Below are 20,258 nucleotides of genomic sequence, written 5' to 3'. Positions count from 1 at the left end.
CCTAAAAACCTCCAAACTGCACAGAATGAACATCCTGGATTGAGCCAAACTTTTAGGTATTTAGCCCAGATTTCACGAATTTTAAGAAAACAATCACCAATCATCAAAGAAAGTCTGTTTGATGAGATTCATGAAAACCAGTGAATAGATGGAGAATGTGACTGGTGTGTCTTAAAGCGTGAAAAAAACAGATAGAAATTAAACAAATTTCTTTCAAACCTTCTGCATTTTTATTTGATCAATATTTACAAGGGCCACAGGCCATGATTGGGAGCGACCCCGACGGGCCAGAGTCCAGGGCGCGAGGTCCCGATCAAGGCTGCTGGCAGCTTTAAACCTTTTCATTTCCCTTCAACAAAATTCTCAAATCTTACGCAAAAAACGAGCAAGGGTGAAAATACACCAAGTAGCCAATCAGGGACTGGTAAATGGACTTGACTTCTACAGCACCTTTTCACTGAGAGCAGCCCACAAAGCCCTTTACACGGTTCATCACATTCACACATTATTGGAGGCTGCAGCCGTCCAAGGCGCTGTCACTCCAATGGGAGTAGTTTGGGGTTCAGTGTCTTGCCCAAGGACACTCCGGCATGTAGGCATGGGAATCAAACCTGCGACCTTCCGACTGGGAGACGACCGCTCTACCAACCGAGCTATGCTGAGATATTCTCCATATGCAGATAAAAATATTTTCAAAAGCAGCTGTTTTAAACAATGGTGATCAAATCTGGAATTGACTGCAAGTTGCTGATTGGACACAACGGAACCAGTCTGATGTGTTGGGGGGTTTTCTTCATAATAACCGGTTCAGATCCACTGGGTTGCATGTTCTCCATGTGCATGGATGTATATTCTCTGGGTTCTGTGGTGTGAGGGTAAATTGTGACTTAGATCGGGATGGGGACAGAATTCGGTACTTCTATAGGTACCAACCGAATTCCGTCGGTACTAATGAGAACAGATTGACATAAAATCAAAAGGTACCATGTTTCGGTACCTGAACGCAGCCTTGTGACTGAGGGAGTGGAAGAGTAGGAGATTTCCAAGCTGGACTTGAAGTTCAGATCTACCGTCACAGATCCATAGCTAGACCTTCACAGATCTACAGAAAATCTGTACTTTTGAGTCACGGTATCGATTTGCAAGTACCGGTTATCGGTACCGTATCAGTTCAAATGGGAAAGGTTCCATTCCTAGTTGAGGGTGTAACTTGCCTTCGCCCATCATCAGCTGCGTCGGTTTAAGTTGGATAAATCCGTATAAAAGACAAACGGAAGGAGAGATGATTGAATGTCTGTAACATCAGGAAAGATAAATGGTAACAAACGTTCTGTTGAAGGTTAACGTGTCTGACTGATGCCTTGCTTCTATGTTCACTGCACCAGTTTAACTTCTATGGCTGAAATAGTTTGTAGTAAAGGGATCAAACCAACAACAGAACTAATATCTATTGTACAGCTTCACTCACAAAGACGTGAAACATCCACTCAAAGCCCTGCACGTCTTCCTGTTTAATACGCTGAACAACCAGCCGGCACAGCTGGAGGGAACTCTTCAAACTGACGCCAACAATCCGGCACCTCACTGATCCGACAGAGGAACGGAAACGTCGTAGCTCTAGATTCCACCACTCACCATATGTTGTGAGTTATAGGAGCCATCGTCACACCCTCTGGGTGGAACAAATTCCTTGCATACATTTCTTTCTGGGTAAGACGGAGGAAAAAAAAGAAAGAGAAAGTCAACAGATTAGGAGCGTCTTTCAAAACAGAATGTAAGGGTTACTCTTCTATATCAGACATACTAGAGGTGGAACAGAGATCATAGAGACATCCTCGAAGTACCCAGCATTAAACTTGGGGGGGGGGGGGGGGGGGGGGGGTTACAGAAGTTTCTTTAATATCTCGAATTAGAAATGATTTCTTCATATTGCCTCTTCCCTTGGTTATCTTTGATAAATCAGCACTACTGACAACGAGACGTCACTTCAATAACAAAATTTGATCTTGATGCTGAATCTGTCTTTTCCAGTCTTCGTCTGGGAATCAAGATGACATATTTCTAAATTTTGAGTTCAGGAAGTGAGTAAATAGATATTTTTTCCTCTATACCTACAGTTTTCCACTGTGAAACAGCAATGTTGGGAGGCAACAGTCGCTGGCTCACTTTAGATTGAATAAAACCCAGTAAAATCCTCCTGATCCACTGAGCAGTTGAACTCCTGAGCGACATCGGGCTGAAGTTGCCGGTGATGAAGTTGCTGGTGATGGAGTTGCTGGTGATGGAGTTGCACAAACTAGCTTCCTCCTCCTCTTATTTTGTCAGAACATAATTTACAGTCTGTCGTTCTCATTAATATTAAAGAACCTTCACACCGACGCTCGTCCTCTTTCGTACCTGCAGGCGACGTATAGCTGACGGATGACCTCACGTAATACTCGCCGGGTTGTATCTAGAAGTACTCAGTAGAGTATCAGACCCAATGCTGGTATCAGTATATCTCTACTGTTCATCCATTTATTATATTTCTTATTTTCACTTATAGGTCTCCAGTCCCAACCAGTTCACTATCAACTCCACCCTGTGGCTACCAGGTAGGAAATAATTAGTGATCCAATCTATTAAACTAATTTCACCAGATAATTGTACAATATTTGTGTATTAATCGAGACAAATTGCAGTTTTCTTTTATCTCGACTTTGCAGATCATGATTTCTTCTGTGGTATGTGTATGGCACACATGGATATTATTGTGATCACAATAAATATGTAGTGTATTCTGGAGCCTCTGTAGTCGATGCAGTGGTTTGTGTGCTGAGAATACTAAACTTTATAATGCAAGTAAATGAAAAGTCGGCATTGATTCTTTTTTCACAACTTTTCAAGGAGAAAAATCTGAATTACAGAGGAAACGTGGCGGGCAGAGACGAGGAAATGCAAATACATTAGTGCGACGCACTGGGGTTCATGTTGTGTGGAAAGCTAAGGGCAGATGATTAGTGGAAGCAGAAGGAGCTTCTCCGCTCTGAACACTGTGTTCATGACGTTCAGCAGATCCTCCCTCTTGCTGCTGAACACATGGATGAGGACAAGTCATGTGCGGCAGCAGCATATAGACAGGTACGCTCACCACCTGTCTCACTGTACCGTTATGGATAACTGCAGCATCTGCAGAGAAGTTTACACTTAATCCCGACAACAAACACTGTATACACTCCAGCAATATGGCGCTTTAATTAGGAGCAGATCAGACAGACTGTCAGTATTGAGCCACTTCGTTTTCTGCTCCCAGAATAAAGTGTCACGGTGAAGCAAAGGAAACTTTCCTGATGAATTTCTTGAGGTTGTTGGAAGTTCATGAATGCGTATATCAGCTGGGTTTATTACACACTGAATCTGGAATATACTGTGCAGGTTAGACCTGTCACACATAATACAAAAAAAAGAAAAAGAAGCTGAGCAGATCTTCAAAATAGAAGTCTTCTGTCCTACGGTGTGCAGATGTGGTCACAGTGCTCTTTCTCTTGGCACAGGTGTTTTCAAGGTTCAATGTTTTTTGTGAATAACCCGGCACTGCAGCCACCAGAAGGATCATTTAATTTAAATGTATTGATTACTGGCACAGGAGGTGTGAATTTGTTGGATTTATCTGCACTTTTTCTGGGAATAAAAAATGCAGTTATTTTTTAATTTGGCAGGAGACACAAACAGTTTCTCACAGTTCAGTCTTTTAGAACAGACACACACATATCAGTATCGGTCCGATACTGCATGAGGTACTCTTAAAAGATCCCCGATGCAATCCAAAAAGTACTACATGACATCAGTCAGCAACGTCAACAGCAGGTAGACGAGAGAGAACGATCATTGTCCACGGTTAAGAGATTCTTTAATATCAATGAGAAAGACGTATATTATGTTCTGATCAAATATGAAGAGGAGGAGGAAGATGGTTCCTACATCACCAGCAACTTCATCACCAGCAGAGTTAGCCCGACGTTGCTCAGTAGTTTAACAGCTCAGCACGTAACTCCGAGCTACATGCTAGATGCTACATGCTAAGGAGTTTCATACTCACACACCTGCGATGCTACATGCTAGATGCTACATGCTAAAGAGTTTCATACTCACACACCTGCGATGCTACATGCTAAACATGATTAAAGTCTGACTGATATACTTGCTATTCCTATAAAGTAAAAAAGCTCATTAAATGAACAAAGAACCCTTTTCTGAAAAATACTATGGTGATCTGGCAAAAGGCTCTTGATTACTTGGAGGAAAATACAAAACCAATCCAATTTCAACGCCAATTTTTGTCAACAACAACGTTGGAGCAGACCCAGGTGGGGGGAGAACTGAGGTGTCTGACCTCCGGACGGTCTTCAGGTCATATGAAGAACTTATAAAACAATATGCTGTTCCTACAAAACAGTGTTACAAATACCCTCAGGTTCAGAGTTTCATGTTGTCCAGACATGAGAAACACACATGGAAAACTGAGTGTCGAGGGAGGAGTGGTCAGAGACTTGCACCTCGGCTCAAACCCAACCTGCCAACACAAACTGCAAATTCCTACAATCCAGATTACCCAGGCAATACATCACTGCAGCCAGGCTGCATCACTTCAACACTAATATTCCAGACACTTGCATTAATGCAGATGTCAGAAAGGGACTTTATTTCATTGTACGTGGGCGTGTCCTCAGGTATGACTCTTCGGAAGGCTGAGTTGACTGTGATTGGTCAGATTGGTAAAGAGGTTCATTTAAATCCTACACTATTTGTTTTAAATATTTATCCTCAAGGTTTTGTTCTCTCAAACCATGTAAGGTCCCTGCTTAATGTTTGAGTTGGGAAGCTAAACGCTGTATTGCATCTTTATGGAAGAAATTCTACTATGTGGAATTTCGCAATACCTTTTTACTTTGTTTTTCATTAGATTAGTTACTTTACTAAGAACTCCCTTGATAGACTTCTGGTGATCTGGGATGTTTTTATACCATGGTTAGTCCAAAAGTATATCCAACTTGACATATGGAAGGAGGACTCTTCCTGAGGTCGCTTGGTAAGATGAACTGGTCTCGATGTTGATTTGACTGGTGGTGAGTCTGCTTTTTTATTTTCATCTTTATTCATTTATTTTTCCTATACATTTGTGTTTCTCCCCATTTATCTGAATGTACAGGTGTATAAAGGGCATGTTCATTGCTGTTTATTTGTTAAACTTAGAGATGTTTAAAAAAAAAAGAACCTATATGCACTACACCGCGTACTGTAGAGGCCGCATACTGCTGACGCTAAATACTGCAGACGCTGCGTACTGTAGACGTCGCGTACTGTAGACAAGGTGTACTGTAGAGGCCGCGTACTGTAGAAACTGCATACTGTGGACACCGCGTACTGTAGACAAGGTCTACTGTAGAGGCCGCGTACTGTAGAAACTGCATACTGTGGACACCGCGTACTGTAGACAAGGTCTACTGTAGAGGCCGCGTACTGTAGACTCCATGTACTGTAGACAAGGTGTACTGTAGAGGTCGCGTACTGTAGAAACTGCGTATTGTGGACACCGCGTACTGTAGACATGGTGTACTGTAGAGGCTGCGTACTGTAGACACCGCATACTGTAGACAAGGTGTACTGTAGAGGCCGCGTACTGTAGACACTCCGTACTGTAGACACCGCATACTGTAGACAAGGTGTACTGTAGAGGCTGCGTACTGTAGAAACCGCATACTGTAGACAAGGTGTACTGTAGAGGCCGCGTACTGTAGACACTCCGTACTGTAGACACCGCATACTGTAGACAAGGTGTACTGTAGAGGTCACGTATTGTAGAGGCCGTGTACTATAGAGGCCACGTACTGTAGACACTGCGTACTGTAGACAAGGTGTACTGTAGACACTGCGTACTGTAGACACGCCGTACTGTAGAGGCTGTTGGTCTGTGGCGATGCATAGCCTTTGCATATTATTTGCATAGTGTTTGTGTATGGAGTATGAATTAGGTTTAATGGCATTTAACAAGTACTCGTATCAGCAGGTAGCTAAAGGTTAGTACTCATACTTGTACTCGTCCTTGAAAAAAGTGGTATTGGTGCGTCCCTAATAAATTTGTGATCCACTGAGCAGAATTATTCATAATGTCCGTTACAAGTGCACATGAAATGTTAATTCATCTGCTGCAGTGCTGCTGTGTGTTTAGTCGGTTTATTCTAAAATAGATTAACTTTCACTCGGTTCACTTAATCCATTCATATATTTATGTATTTACTGAACTCACACATGGTTCAGACGTCTGCTTTGCAGAAGAAGCTGTGCATCGTACTTTGACTCTGTGCTATAGTGAAAACACTAATCAGATGGTTGGTGTTAAAGAGCCAGCGCAGGATGCAGAGCGACAGACAATCCAAGCTGTCAGATTCACACGTTGATGGAGTGACGGGCCACTTCTCGGCGCCGCCACACAGAACACCACCACATCAGTAAATAAACGCAGGCGGCGGCTGAAAGATTTAACAAGTCTGATCAGGTACGCACTTCGGGGAGCGAGAGGACACCGAGGGGAGGACGAGGCATCGTGAACTCTCCAGTTGCCATGGTGGCGATAAATGACTTTGCCTTTCGTCAATCAAGACGTTTGTTTGTTTACAGGAGCAGTTTTAAAACCTGACGTCCAACTACAGGCCTGTGCAGTCCGATCAGAAAGCTTAAAGGGACGGCGGCCATTTGTTTTTCTCTGACCGCCACCTGATGTTCCAGCTGTGCTGCCGGCAGGTCTGTAGACTGGCCTCTGCTCGCCACGCTTCCTGTTGATCTGGAGAGATCTAGTGTTCAAACGGGATCTTGTGACACGAAGCCTCGGGAATCTTCAAGATTTTATGTGACGCCGAGACGTCAACAAAGCGGGGATGTCCCGCCAAAACAAAATGCTGGACATACCCATTAGTCTGAGTGTGATGAGGAATTTCCTTCAGAAAGGTTTTGTATTGGAGACGGACGTCGTCTACTACAACTGGATCCTAAATGTTTACAGTTTTCTGGTGTGGATTCTAGTGGAGGAACTTTAAACTTCACTCATAAACCAACATTCCCATCAAAACAATGGCGTCACACTGTAAGAGACGACACAGCAGAGGAAAACACCGACAGGAGATTTACTGCAAAACAGCCTCAAAGTAATTACAGATCAAACAAAAGTGCAAGTGAAGGAAAACAGCAGCGTGAAGAGGAGGAGGTCTTCACAACAAAGAGGAAGATGAAGGCGGCTGTGTGAAAGTGAGAGAGACAGCATGTGGAGGATTTCCTCCTCTGCTCACACTCCCGGAAGTCGTTTCATCCCTCCTGTAACCTGGAGTATTTTCAATTGTGTTTTGATCCAAGGGTTTCGAATCATTTTGATGTGTTTATCCAAATTTGTGTGAGCTAAGACGGCGTGAATTGGCGGAGCTTTCATTATTGGTAACCTGGAGTATTGATGCCAGAGCGACTTCCAGAAATGAAACGACAGCGAGCGTAAATCACAGGGTTCGCCGTCGAACGTGCGTGGCGACGTGGAAGGACACATGAAGACGGGAAACTTCAAAGGAACTCAGACGCACAGAAAAGCGTCAGGGCAGAAGGTTTCTGTTGAGCTTAAAGCACCAAGAGAAACAATGCTCTTTCTGGAAAAACCAAAATATTATACACTTTTCATAACTGCTGACGATCTGAATTACTTTTAGAAGATGTGACGCGACGAGGCAGCGCTGAAGCCAGTTTAAGAATCGTTTACACAAAGTTTTAAAGTGAAAACACAAAAACGCTTGTGATGCTCTGGGAGTTCGTTTCCACGACAACGGTGCTCGGAGCCATTGATCATGCAACTTTTTGAGAATGCTGCGACTCCGTGGAAACTGAGGAAAGTGCAACTTTTTGAAAATGGCTCCCAAGGTGGAACTTTTTGAAAAAGCTCAGACTCCATTTCAGAGGAAATTGGGGAAAACCTAACTTTCTAAAAATGTTGCAATACAATGGAAACAGAAATAGAAGAAACGCAACTTTTTGAAAATGCTTCATTACCGTGAAAACCAAAACTTTTTGAAAGCACTGCAAATATGTGGAATTGACGACAGCTCCCAAGGTGAAACTTTTTAAAAAAGCCCCGTCTCTGAGAAGGGATGAGGAGCAGCAACTAGCTGGAGGGATGAGGATGAGGAGCAGCAGCCAGCTGGAGGGATGAGGATGTGGAGCAGCAGCCGGCTGGAGGGATGAGGATGGGGAGCAGTAGGTGGCTGGAGGGATGAGGAGCTGGAGGGATGAGGAGCAGCAGCCGACTGGATGGATGAGGATGAGAAGCAGCAGCCAGCTGGAGGGATGAAGATGTGGCGCAGCAGCCGGCTGGAGGGATGAGGATGGGGAGCAGTAGGTGGCTGGAGGGATGAGGAGCTGGATGGATGAGGAGCAGCAGCCGACTAGATGGATGAGGATGAGAAGCAGCAGCCAGCTGGAGGGATGAGGAGCTGGATGGATGAGGAGCAGCAGCCGACTGGATGGATGAGGATGAGAAGCAGCAGCCAGCTGGAGGGATGAAGATGAGGAGCAGCAGCCGACTGGATGGATGAGGATGAGGAGCAGCAGCCGACTGGATGGATGAGGATGAGGAGCAGCAGCCGGCTGGAGGGATGACGATGAGGAGCAGCAGCCGGCTGGAGGGATGACGATGAGGAGCAGCAGTTCAGCGAGATCACAACCAAACTCTGCCCTGTTTTCTGCATGCTGTCTGCACAGATTAAAGTGGAACGCGGCTTCAGCGGCGCCAGGCTCCCATGAGCAAACAAACAAAGAGATGGACGGCCGGGATTCAACACAGTCACACTCCAGTTTCCCGGTGTCACGAGCAAATTCACGACATCACGTCCCGACTCCAGCAGCGTCTCCTGACCACACGGCGTCCGTCTGGTCTGGTTCGCCAGGCTCGCTCGCTGTGACGTTAACGCCACCGCCACACATTGTGACGTTAACGCCACCGTCACACATTGTGACGTTAACGCCACCGCCACACATTGTGACGTTAACGCCACCGCCACACATTGTGACGTTAACGCCACCGTCACACATTGTGACGTTAACGCCACCGCCACACATTGTGACGTTAACGCCACCATCACACATTGTGACGTTAACGCCACCGCCACACATTTCAGGTCATGAGCGGTTGTCCGAAGCCCGCCAAGGAAACACTGCATATCAAAGACTGAAAGACAAGTAAGGCACCAGCTACAAGGTTTAATGATTACCGGTGCATCCATACGCTACACAAAAGTTTCAAAGTTAAATAAAATAAAACCAACCACACCTGGAATCACAACATCTCCATCCCCACATCCCAGCTGTTATTTGGAGGTTTTTATTTTGGTAGAAAACAAACCCAAGTCTCACATGAGAGGATCAGTGTGAACTTTGACGTAACGTTTCAGTCACCTGTACCTGCCATCACCACTGAGAAGTGAACTCCTAACCCTCTATGAAAGGTCGTGCTGATGACGGAGAGAATGTCTCCGTCTTATTTTGACTTTTTTACGAGTGGAACTCAAAGTGAAAGAGTCTAGAACAGAATATTTTGCATCTGTAGATCAATCACTCTTTTTAAAAACGGTGGATGTTGTTGGTTGGCTGCAGGAGATACTGATCATTTATCACAACGTGCAAAATAAACAAAACACCGACGGCACTGCAGTCACTTATGTTTCCAAGCACGACGCAATCCTGCTCCACAAATTCAACATCAGTTTATGAACATGAAAGAAAAGTGTGATTCAGTCACAATTACCTCTATTAATTTAGTAATTGAATAATTTGACTTGATTGAAGGAACCAATAGATTCTTAGCTGGCGGCCACAGGAGAAAGAGAAATGACCAAAACACAAACTGAAACACTGCTGCTGGGAACCATAAATATAACTTGTGTAAACTGGAGCTACACTCGGTAGAGGGGGGGGGGGGCACCTGGCACACCTGAGAGCAGCATGAGACCCCGAGAGGAGGAGAGGGGGAGATGAGGCTGTTTTGATTCTTTATTTTGGATATTTACAATCTCTTTTTTCATAATACAATTCCAATTTGGAATATTCTTAAGAAATAAAACTTTATGTATCTTTAAAACGGTATACTTGCATTATTATACCATTATTAATATATTAGTGGAAAATGGTATAAAAACGGCAATATTATCGTTTATCACAATAATTTCTGGGACAATTTATCGTCCAGCAAAATTTGTTATCGTGACAGGCCTAGGTATAATACCTACAAAATAATATCTAAACAAATAAAAAGAAAGAAAAAAAAAAAAAACCTTCTCCCCAACTTTTGTTGGCGAATTAGGGGCAAGAGAAAGAGCACTGTTATTCGGAAGAACTAATGTTGTAGCTCAAAGCGCATTATCTTCTCAAGTGTTCGGATTTATAGAAAATCAGATAGTAAATGGAGTTTATACGTTTATATAGTCGTTCTCCACTGATTGGAAAGTGCTTTAACACACACACACACACACACACACCTGTGTGGAGGTACTTGGGTTATTGTTTGCATATGGAGTATGATTTAGGCTTTATAGTATTTAAGAAGTATCAATACTCGGTATTAGAAAGTAGCTGAAGATCAGTACTCTCATAGTTATCACAATTGTCAAACACACTCAAACTTTGCCTGCAAACTGAGGAGATGAGCGGGGTTGTCCAGCTCAGCGGTCAGCGGTCAGAATACTGGCTTTGGTGGTACGATAATTCACACTGAACCGTGAGTTTGAGGATAAACCCAACTGCTGTGTGATGTTTCCAGCCGAGGACCTGAAAGTGCTTCGGTCGCTTTAAAAACATGAATCCAGATGCCAACAAAGCAAAAGGAGTTCAAACAAAAACCAGGAGGAAGAGCTCTGGATTTTCCTGATCACACCGCTGACAGGTACTTGAAGTGAGGACGGCGGCGCTGCTGCTGCTTCCTTTCAGCTGAATCATTGAAGCTTTGGCTTTTCCACAGTTTGACACCAAACCGGCGTCGGTTTGTTCACGTTCCGGAGCTTCAGTATCCCTCCCGGCAAACAATTAGATGAATTGTGATTAGTTGTTTACTGTGCATGCTGTGGCAGCATACAAAACCTTTTACCAAAATATAATTAGGAGCTAATTGTATTCAGCTTTTTATTTAACAGAAGGAAAAGACTCTGCGGCTCTGCTCACAACCCGAGCAGAGGAGGGGTTTTCTTCTGCAGCGTCGAGGGAATCAAACCTTCACCTTCTACACATCCTCCAGGAGACCGAGACCAAAGACACAATCATGAAGGCTCCGGTCCTGTAGATCATCGTCAGGTTACTCAAGGGGATAATTCAGCTTAACCCTTTATATTGATGAAAATCACATCATACATGATTAAGTTGATTAAATCCAACTTGCCAGTCTGGAAAAAAATCATCTCTTCCTTACAAACTATAAGAAACAAAGCCTGAGCGAATTATCATTTATTCTACATCAAATCTTTCTAAACTACAGCGAATGTCTGAAGTAAGTGTATACTTTAGATATACTCTTGAAGTGATGATCAATAGCCCATTTCCCGTCTTTCCCATATATCCAGCGAGGAATATGTTCAATCGAGAGACTTTGAGATGAGAAACGATGCGACTTTGGTCGATATGATGCAAGCGTGTCAAACATGTGGCCACAGCAGGAAGGTCAAAGGTCATCGAAGCCCTGTGAGGGGACCTTCCAAAGTTTACAATGAAAACATTGGCTTTTCACATTAAAATCTACCTTTTTTTTAACTTTTTACAGAGTTTTATTTGTTATGCAGGTAAAATATTATACACACATATGTATATATTTATATATTTAAAGATGGGACCGATCCGATCCAGAATCTATCGAGTTTCCATATCAAGGCAATTCATGGATCGGAAATTTCCGATCCAACCTGCAGAGGTTCCTGATCCATGATCCTGGTCTGATCCATGATCCTGGTCTGATCCATGATCCTGGTCTGATCCATGGTACTGAAATGATCCACAGTGTTTCCCTGCTGCTGCTCTGCTCGCTGGCTGCAAACTGTGGACTGGATTTCCTGAAGGGAGGCGGGTCTCAATGAGACCAGGAGGGATGAGTCAGGAAATCCAGTCCACAGTTTGCAGCCAGCGAGCAGGCTAGGGAAGTAGCACTGTGCTAGCCAACTTCTCATGACAACATGTTGCTGATTGGATGGATTTTACAGTCAAAACACCACAAAGCAACACAGCAACGTGGATGTTAACAAAGCAACGCAGCAACGTGGATGTTAGCAAAGCAACAGCAACGTAGATGTTAACAAAGCAACAGCAACGTGGATGTTAGCAAAGCAACGCAGCAACGTGGATGTTAGCAAAGCAACACAGCAACGTAGATGTTAACAAAGCAACAGCAACGTGGATGTTAACAAAGCAACAGCAACGTGGATGTTAGCAAAGCAACACAGCAACGTAGATGTTAGCAAAGCAACACAGCAACGTAGATGTTAGCAAAGCAACACAGCAACGTAGATGTTAGCAAAGCAACAGCAACGTGGATGTTAGCAAAGCAACGTAGCAACGTGGATGTTAGCAAAGCAACACAGCAACGTGGATGTTAGCAAAGCAACAGCAACATTGATGTTAGCAAAGCAACAGCAACGTGGATGTTAGCAAAGCAACAGCAACGTTGATGTTAACAAAGCTACAGCAACATGGATGTTAGCAAAGCAACGCAGCAATGTTAGCAAAGCCGTAGTCCAGCAGGGCGGCGCTCTGCAGCCAGACCTCAGTGTTTTCAGACTCCAGCTCTGGGAGGAGAACAGCTCTGACATCAGAACAATGAGCAGCAGCTCCTCCAGGCTGTCAGCAGGCGATTCACACCTCCGTGAAGCTGCGTCCTCCTCCACGCTAAACTCCTTGAAAATAGTCCCAATGGTTGGAGCTGCGTTAGAGCTGGAAACATTGTGTTGCTGCTGCCTTGCTCAAGAGTTTCCCCAGGGATTAATAAAGTGATAGAAGTAGTTTATTATGAGATGATGACGTCACGCAGACCCCCACATTGTCCACATGGAACTAAAATACTTTGTACTGCTTCCTTTTCTGTCCTGATACTAACCTCAAGTTGTCTTTTGAGAGAATACATGTATACATTAGTACATTTCAAACTTTACTGTAGAGAGGAGTTTATTATCGCCTCATATAAAGTCAACAGTAATGATAATAATAATATTAAAGCAAACAGAGTATCAGTATCGGCGGAAATCCAAATTTAGGTATTGGGATCGGACGTGAAAAAATGTGGATCGGTGCTTCCCTATATATATATATATATATATATACACAGTATATGGTGTCGTTTTACTAGTCCGACCCACTTGGGATCAATTAGGACTATATGTACGACCCGGGATCTTTAAGTTTTATCGCTAACATTAATGTTTCACACTGATTGTAAAGTAAATATTGAAAATGTTCATTCGAATGAATATACCAGAAGGTTTTAGGTGGAAACGGGTTTCCAATTGTATATTTTTAGTTTAACTGAGTTTCTTTTGCCTCCACCAGGTATTTCTTTGAAATCTTTACCTGCAAGAAGCTCAGACTTTGCCTCCAGCTGCATAAACCTAAAAAACCACAGCGCAGAATACCGAGGGGTCGTTCGGTAAAGTTCTTTTCTACCAACAGCAGATGAAGACGTAAGGAAAGCACCGATGTAAACACTGCATCAGCACAACAGTGCAGAGGACGCCTAATTATTGTTTAGTGATGAAGTGGAAGTCCGTCCTCCTCCTGATCCAACTGGACAAGAGAAACACCAGAAAGCTCCAACAAGCCAGTAAATACACACTTTGTATTTGTCTCCTATCGGCAGCGACACCAACCCAGGCTGTATCACACAACACCGCCAGGCTTCATCCCGTCAACACAAACCAGCTGGAACTGCCTGGAAAAAGGTCTCAGCATTACAAACTTCAGTTTTTATTGATCGGATATTATAAAACAAAAAGTTACAAGTTGCAATTGTGGACCATTGATATATATTTTTTTATATATTGCTGCCCGATACAAGTACTTATCAAAACAGTTTTCCAATACTCCGTGCAGTATCGGACCTGATACCGCTGGTATTGTGTATCCCTAATATTTTTATTTGTTTTAGATACTTTTCAAAACTTCCTCTCTTTTAGTATTGAACTAATGTTAATAAATCTTTCATTTTTAAACTGAAACATTAAGTCACATTTTTTATTTATTTTTTCCAAAAGTTGCAACAGAAATAAAGAAAATAGTAAAAAAACAAACCAATGGGAACATCATCGGATATTAGAGAACAGAACTTTATTATTATACAAGGTTTTAATAAATATTTTCGTTGTGTTAAATCACAAATATCTGAAAGTTTCTCAGTTGGTTAATGTTGTGTTCTAATGTTTTAGGGAGTTACACTTCAAAATAAAGAGCCAGAGTTAAGTCTTCAGAGAAAACAGAAGGTTTGGTGCCGTTTTTACCTTCTTTTTTTAACAAAACCAACCATCAAATCTCTGAGACGTAATGACTAATAATGTACCTTTATAAAATAAATCTTCACTTATATATCTAATTCAAAGTTTAAACATTAAAATTAAAACTGTATATGTAAATAAAAATGTAATTATTGTTTAAACTGTCACACAGTCAGAGGCGTTTCTAATATTCAGCCACATGAGGGGAGAAGTTTATTAAAGACCTCTGGATATAATATATTGCATCTCAACACAAAACATTAAATGAAAAGTTACGACCTCAAGCTAAAGAAAGCAATAATGACTAACCGCACCTTTTATTCCTTCTGTATTCACTCCAGACCGTCTTAGTCATCAACTTATTATTTTGTGTCTGCAGTAACCTGCAATTAACACGCCGCGCGGTTATTTTACTTTTATTAGGAGGCGCCTTCCCAGACAAAGTCACTTTACGTACATCAACAATCACTGCAGACATCAATTCAATTCATTGTTCCCCGATTTACTTTCAGTAGATTCAAACAATGAGGAATACCTCCAGACCAGATCGATCCAGATCTGATTTTAAAGTCAATTTAACAGGTTTGAAAGCTGCTTTTAACTCTAGATAATCTAGATTCATTAACTCCTGTTGAATTATACAAACAGAACTTCTCTTGGTGATGAATTGAACCGGGTTATGTGACAGTGACAGAGCCTCACAGTTAGACGGTCCCCGGTTCGGGTCCAGGGGGACTTTCTGTGTGGAGACTGAAGGTAAAGGTAACTTTTAATTACTGACAGGTACCAGTTACTGAGTGTGATGGACTGGTGACCCAGAGGCCCCGTTTTCACCACAACATTTCACATGACAAATCCTAATCCCTTCATCAAGCAGCAGACACACTGACACCACGTAGTTAGTCTGCCAGGCCACACGAAGGCACTATCGCTTGTTTTTGTGATGAGACCACTCAGACATGTGTCCAGAGAACAATACCTTATAAAAGAGAACAAAATGGAGAGAAGTGACATTCTAGTGACTGACGAGGAATCAGATGCTCTCCGGGAGAGTCTCAACTATTAAACTACTGATGTGGACGATAAAACTAGAATACGACCGCCAGTCGAACCACTACGGGTCGGCCATCTTTGTTTACTGGAGCATGATGGGACGCATGAGCAGTAACAGGCTCCATAGCCTCCAGAAGTCTCTACAGGAGGGAATCCAGACCGTGAAAGAATCTTTCCACTTTGGGAGTCGATGTCATATAGAAAAGTGACCCACTCCCTTTAAGTCATTAAAAACCTTATATCTCATTCAATATAGGTCATGGTGACTAAATATGTTCCATATAAATAAATTCTCCTGACACTCATAAAAGATAATTATGATATAGGAAAGAAATGTACCTTTCAACAACAAAATGTGCCATTAAATTGGGGAAAAATAGGCAAAATTGCCGTCGTTATATCTAAATATAAAGGTAAAATAAGCTTGAGTCAATATTCCAAAGCATGGAAAAGTAATCTTTATAATAAATATCTGCATTAGAACATTGTGATTAGCAAAAGGTAAAGCTTCATGTGAGTGGTCAAAATTCTATGGGGCCAGTTAGTTTTCCTTACTAGAAAAGTGACCCGCGGGTCAGATTTCCATGGGGTCAGAATTCTGATAAAAAGACACCGGTGTTGTGTGAAGGGACCCCCCCAAAGTGAGGAAAGTTTTGCAGATACACTCGTATTCGTTGGCCTAAGAGAAGATGTTCAGGTCAATCAGTGTTTCCATCAATGTGATCATTATTTAGTTTTATTCTAGTTATTCTGTGTGGAGCAAAGCAGTAAACCACTGCGCCCCGTGGTGACCCATCACATTACTGGGAGCAGCTGAGTCGGGAGTTTGAGCGCTGCTCAAGGGCCCACAGTGGTCACCTGTCATTGTGGGATTCGAACCAGAAACCTTCAGATCCCAAGATCTCTGGCCTCGAGGCCACTGCTCACAAAGAACTCCCCTCAATGAAGCAGGGCAGCACGGTGGAGCAGTGGTTGGCACTCTCTCCTCACAGAGAGAAGGTTGTGTGTTCAAATACCAGCTACCCGTGTGCGTGTGTGTGTTCCTCCAACAGACCAAAAACATATGTGACATGAACTGGAGACACTAAACACCCCCAAGGTGTGAGTGTGTGTTTGTCCTGTGAATGACTGGAAACCTGTCCAGGTGTGTCCTGCCCTCACCTGTCCAGGTGTGTCCTGCCTTCAGCCACAGATCCAGCTACCATAGAAGACAGGTGGGTGGATGAATGAAGTTTTTTCTATTCCATATTGCTGTAATTCCACTCATCCTGTATTTCTGAGGCTTCACAGGTAAAACCAGTTCAGTTCCCGTATGAAACACATCCGAGAGTCAAATAGAGAGTACAGGGGGGAACTGCCATCACTCATTCTATCCCATAATACACATCTGGAGGCAGAACAGAACAGCTTTCTGGAGGTTTCCCTCCTGTGGTGCAGCTGGGTTCTCAGCCTTTGTTGACCGGGGATGTTACACCTGGCCAGGTGAAAGGGGGATCAGTGCATCCCATAATATACTCCTGGCTTGGCAAGAGCCAAGGAGGCGAGCAGCCTGGTTTTCTGGGGGTTTCTGGAGGTTTTCTCGGGGGGGGGGGTTCTGGAGGTCTCCCTCCTGTGGTGCAGCTGGGCTCTCAGCCTTTGTTGACCAGGGGTGTTACACCTGGCCAGGTGAGGTGGGGGAGCACACACACCGACCTATTCCATCCCATAATACACACCTGGTTTGCAGGGGCAATGAGGCAAACGGCTCAGTGGAGGTTTTCTGGGGGTTTTCTGGAGGTTCCTCTCCCTGGAGCCCCCTGGAAGGAGCGCTAGCAGACGCAGCAGCTAGCACGGCTAGCTGCAGCCCCGCAAAGCCTCTTGGATTCCCACAAGTTGGAGGAGCTGGCCATGAGGCCGGGGGAGGAAGAGAAGTTCCCGGGGGGAGAGAACGAGGAGCCCGGGAGCCCGGGCTGCTCACGCCGGCAGCGGGAGACGGGACGGAGACACCGTGTCCTCTTTCCCGTTAGCACCGGAGCTACCGCGCTAGCTGCCTCCGCTAGCCGAGTAATGTCACCGCATCGCGGGGTGTAAATACATTAAAACAGCCCGCCGCTTACACGTGTGGACAGCCTGGAAAAAGTCCTTGTCCGCGGACAAACCCTCCCCGGCTCCCCGCTCACCTGCTCCGGACGCTGCACGCCCGCTTCACCGGCCAGGCATCACCCGGGCAGCCCGAAAAACACTGGCGCTTTTTATTTCCAAGGACACAAAATCGCCATGACAGTTTAGAAAAATGCATAAAAAATTAGCAGGCAGGGGAGGGAGGGGGGAGATGAGGGGAGGGAGGAGGAAGAGGAGGAAGAGGAGGAGGAGGAGGGAGGGAGGAAGAGGAAGAGGAGGAGGAGGAGGAGGAGGAGGAGGAGGAGGAGGAGGAGGAGGAGGAGGAGGACGAGTAACTCGGGATCTATTTAATCCACATAAAGCCGGCGGCTCGCAGCACTTCATTCAGCACGCCGGTGTCCTGCACCGTTTTGTCACCCGGTCCAGTCTAGACACCGCGCGCGCGCACACACGCACGCGCACGCACTCACAAAAGACCGAGCCGCAGCCAAAAAGTTAAAGGGCGCTTCTTACCTAAAATGGCCACTGCAGCAGCCAAAACACAGCGTTTCTCTTTTTTTTTTCTTTTTTTTTTATTAGGTGGAAGTTTGGCGGCCGCAGCCAGCCTAACCTCCGCGCGGGATCCAGCTTCGCAGGGTTTTTTCCATTGGCTGAGGCCGCGCGCAGCTGGCTCCGCGCATCTTTCCATTGGCCCTGCAGCTGTCAAGCAAAGCGCAGGAGGCACCAGGCTCTCCCGGGTTTGTCTGAGAGCTATCGGCAGCACCACCGTGTACTAGTGTGTGTGTGTGTGTGTGTGTGTGTTTGTGTGTTTTTTCCTCTCAGGCTTCACGCGCACCGCCGCTCCGGTGATTTTTACGCACGCCGCTGCGCCCGTCTGGAAGGTGGAGGTGTCCGTGCGCTTGTACTTACCGCATGCAGGGAAACGCGTCTTCCGCCGCTCCGGCCGGCTCTCGCTGCTGTCATTGAAGGAAGGAGGGAAAACAAGAGGGGAGCGTTCAGCTTTCAACCCCCCCGATGCAACACAACCGAGGGGTTTACATTTCTCCTCCGCTGCACGCATCCACCAATCATGTCGCTTTTTACTCCTTCATCATTACCGGGTTTGAAGGGCGGAAGAAAAGAAAGAAAGAAGACATTCCACGTCTTTTGCAGATCAGGTTGCGTCTCCCGGATGTTCAGCCTGTTTGCAGGACTTCAGATGACCAGATGTGAAGCTGCTGCGCGTTTTTTTCTTCTTCTTTTTCCGTCGACATGTCAAGTCATCGCTCCTCCAGAGGGGTTTTCACTCTGGCCTCTTAGTTTCTGTCCAAACTTGACCTGGAGTCTGCAGACCTCCAGCCTCCCCTGCAGGTTTACTGACTGTCTGAGGAGGAAACACAACATGGCATCAAACATCTGCGCCAACTTTTCCAGATTCATCATCACAGGCTCTCTGAACGTGTACTTTCATTCATTCCTACAGTCCCAAATCACCAGCTCACACTCACATCAGGCTCACTTCTTTAACGAAGAAAGGCAGAGTCAGTTATCATCTATAAAGAGGTAAAAGATGAATTAAAAGTTGAGTTTTACCAACAATATAAACTTCAGTTTGCTTTGATATTCAGAAATGTTGGCAAATAACAAATAGACTCTGTAACTCCTCCCTGTCTTCTGTTTTTTCTGCTTATCCCTGAAGAAGGTTTTTTAACTTTCTCTCCCATGCTGTCATTTTAACTTCTATTTATTCTGTGTGGAGCTATTACAAGAGCTTCCTCCTGGGATTAATAAAGTATTTCTATCCATCGATTCTAAATAATCCATCAGTTTTAAAATGAGAAAGATTAAAGATCGTTGCTTATATGAAGTAATTATACTTTTTGTGTTGAGTTTGAGCTTCTTATTTATACATTATTATGCAAATACTTGCTGGGATGACGTCGGAGAGATTTCGACCTGGGAAAGGATTAACGAAGTAAAATACACTTGAATGTGGAATAAAAACTCATTATTCATTCAGGAGGAATCAAAACAAAGATACTAAGTTCACTATAAACACACAAACCATTTGTAGATAATCTATTCTAAAGAAATAAATTATATTTTATGGACATGCATATTCACGAAAGAAATAATCTACATCCTCATTTTCACACATACCTATCGAGAAATAGACTTAAATACACATATAACAATTATCTAATTCAACATGATAGAAAATAAGGAGCAGGAAAGTTTTTTCCTCCACTCCAGTAATATGGTTCGTTATCATATACCGTCCGTCTTTACACTATTTAAACAATATTTGTAATTTGTCTTTTCAACAGATAATTGGTCTCAATAGTTCTAACATGTTTATATGAATCGATTATGTGAAAGTGGAGGCGAGAACAAAAATCGGACGAATGGAAAAGAGAAGAGATTTAATAAGTTCTACTCCTTCCCACTCGTTTTCAGACATAAAACCACATCATGTCGTTCTGCTGTTATTTATGTATTTTTCCAACTTTTCACAAAAAACTACTCTCCTGAATTACATGAAATCTTCAGGGATGATTTGTCATCATCCAGGACCAGTAGATTAGATTTTAGGACAAACCA

At 43.9% G+C, this 20,258-nt stretch overlaps 1 protein-coding gene across 1 annotated transcript in view; it reads right to left on the bottom strand.

The window, feature by feature from the left end:
* chd6 (chromodomain helicase DNA binding protein 6) overlaps positions 1-18,845 on the bottom strand; it is a 102,825-nt gene extending 83,980 nt beyond the window's left edge. Inside the window, 1 exon segment of the mRNA XM_080461297.1 lies at positions 18,588-18,845. Within this exon segment, the coding sequence (XP_080317423.1) occupies positions 18,588-18,738 (151 nt within the window). The 5' untranslated portion in view covers positions 18,739-18,845.
* Positions 18,846-20,258: the final 1,413 nt, after the last annotated feature.

The sequence above is a fragment of the Lipophrys pholis genome (assembly GCF_963383615.2).
Source record: "Lipophrys pholis genome assembly, chromosome: 4".
In the NCBI taxonomy this organism is placed as follows: domain Eukaryota; kingdom Metazoa; phylum Chordata; class Actinopteri; order Blenniiformes; family Blenniidae; genus Lipophrys; species Lipophrys pholis.
Note: the sequence above shows the minus strand (reverse complement) of the source record. Positions and strands in the feature narration are given on the sequence as shown.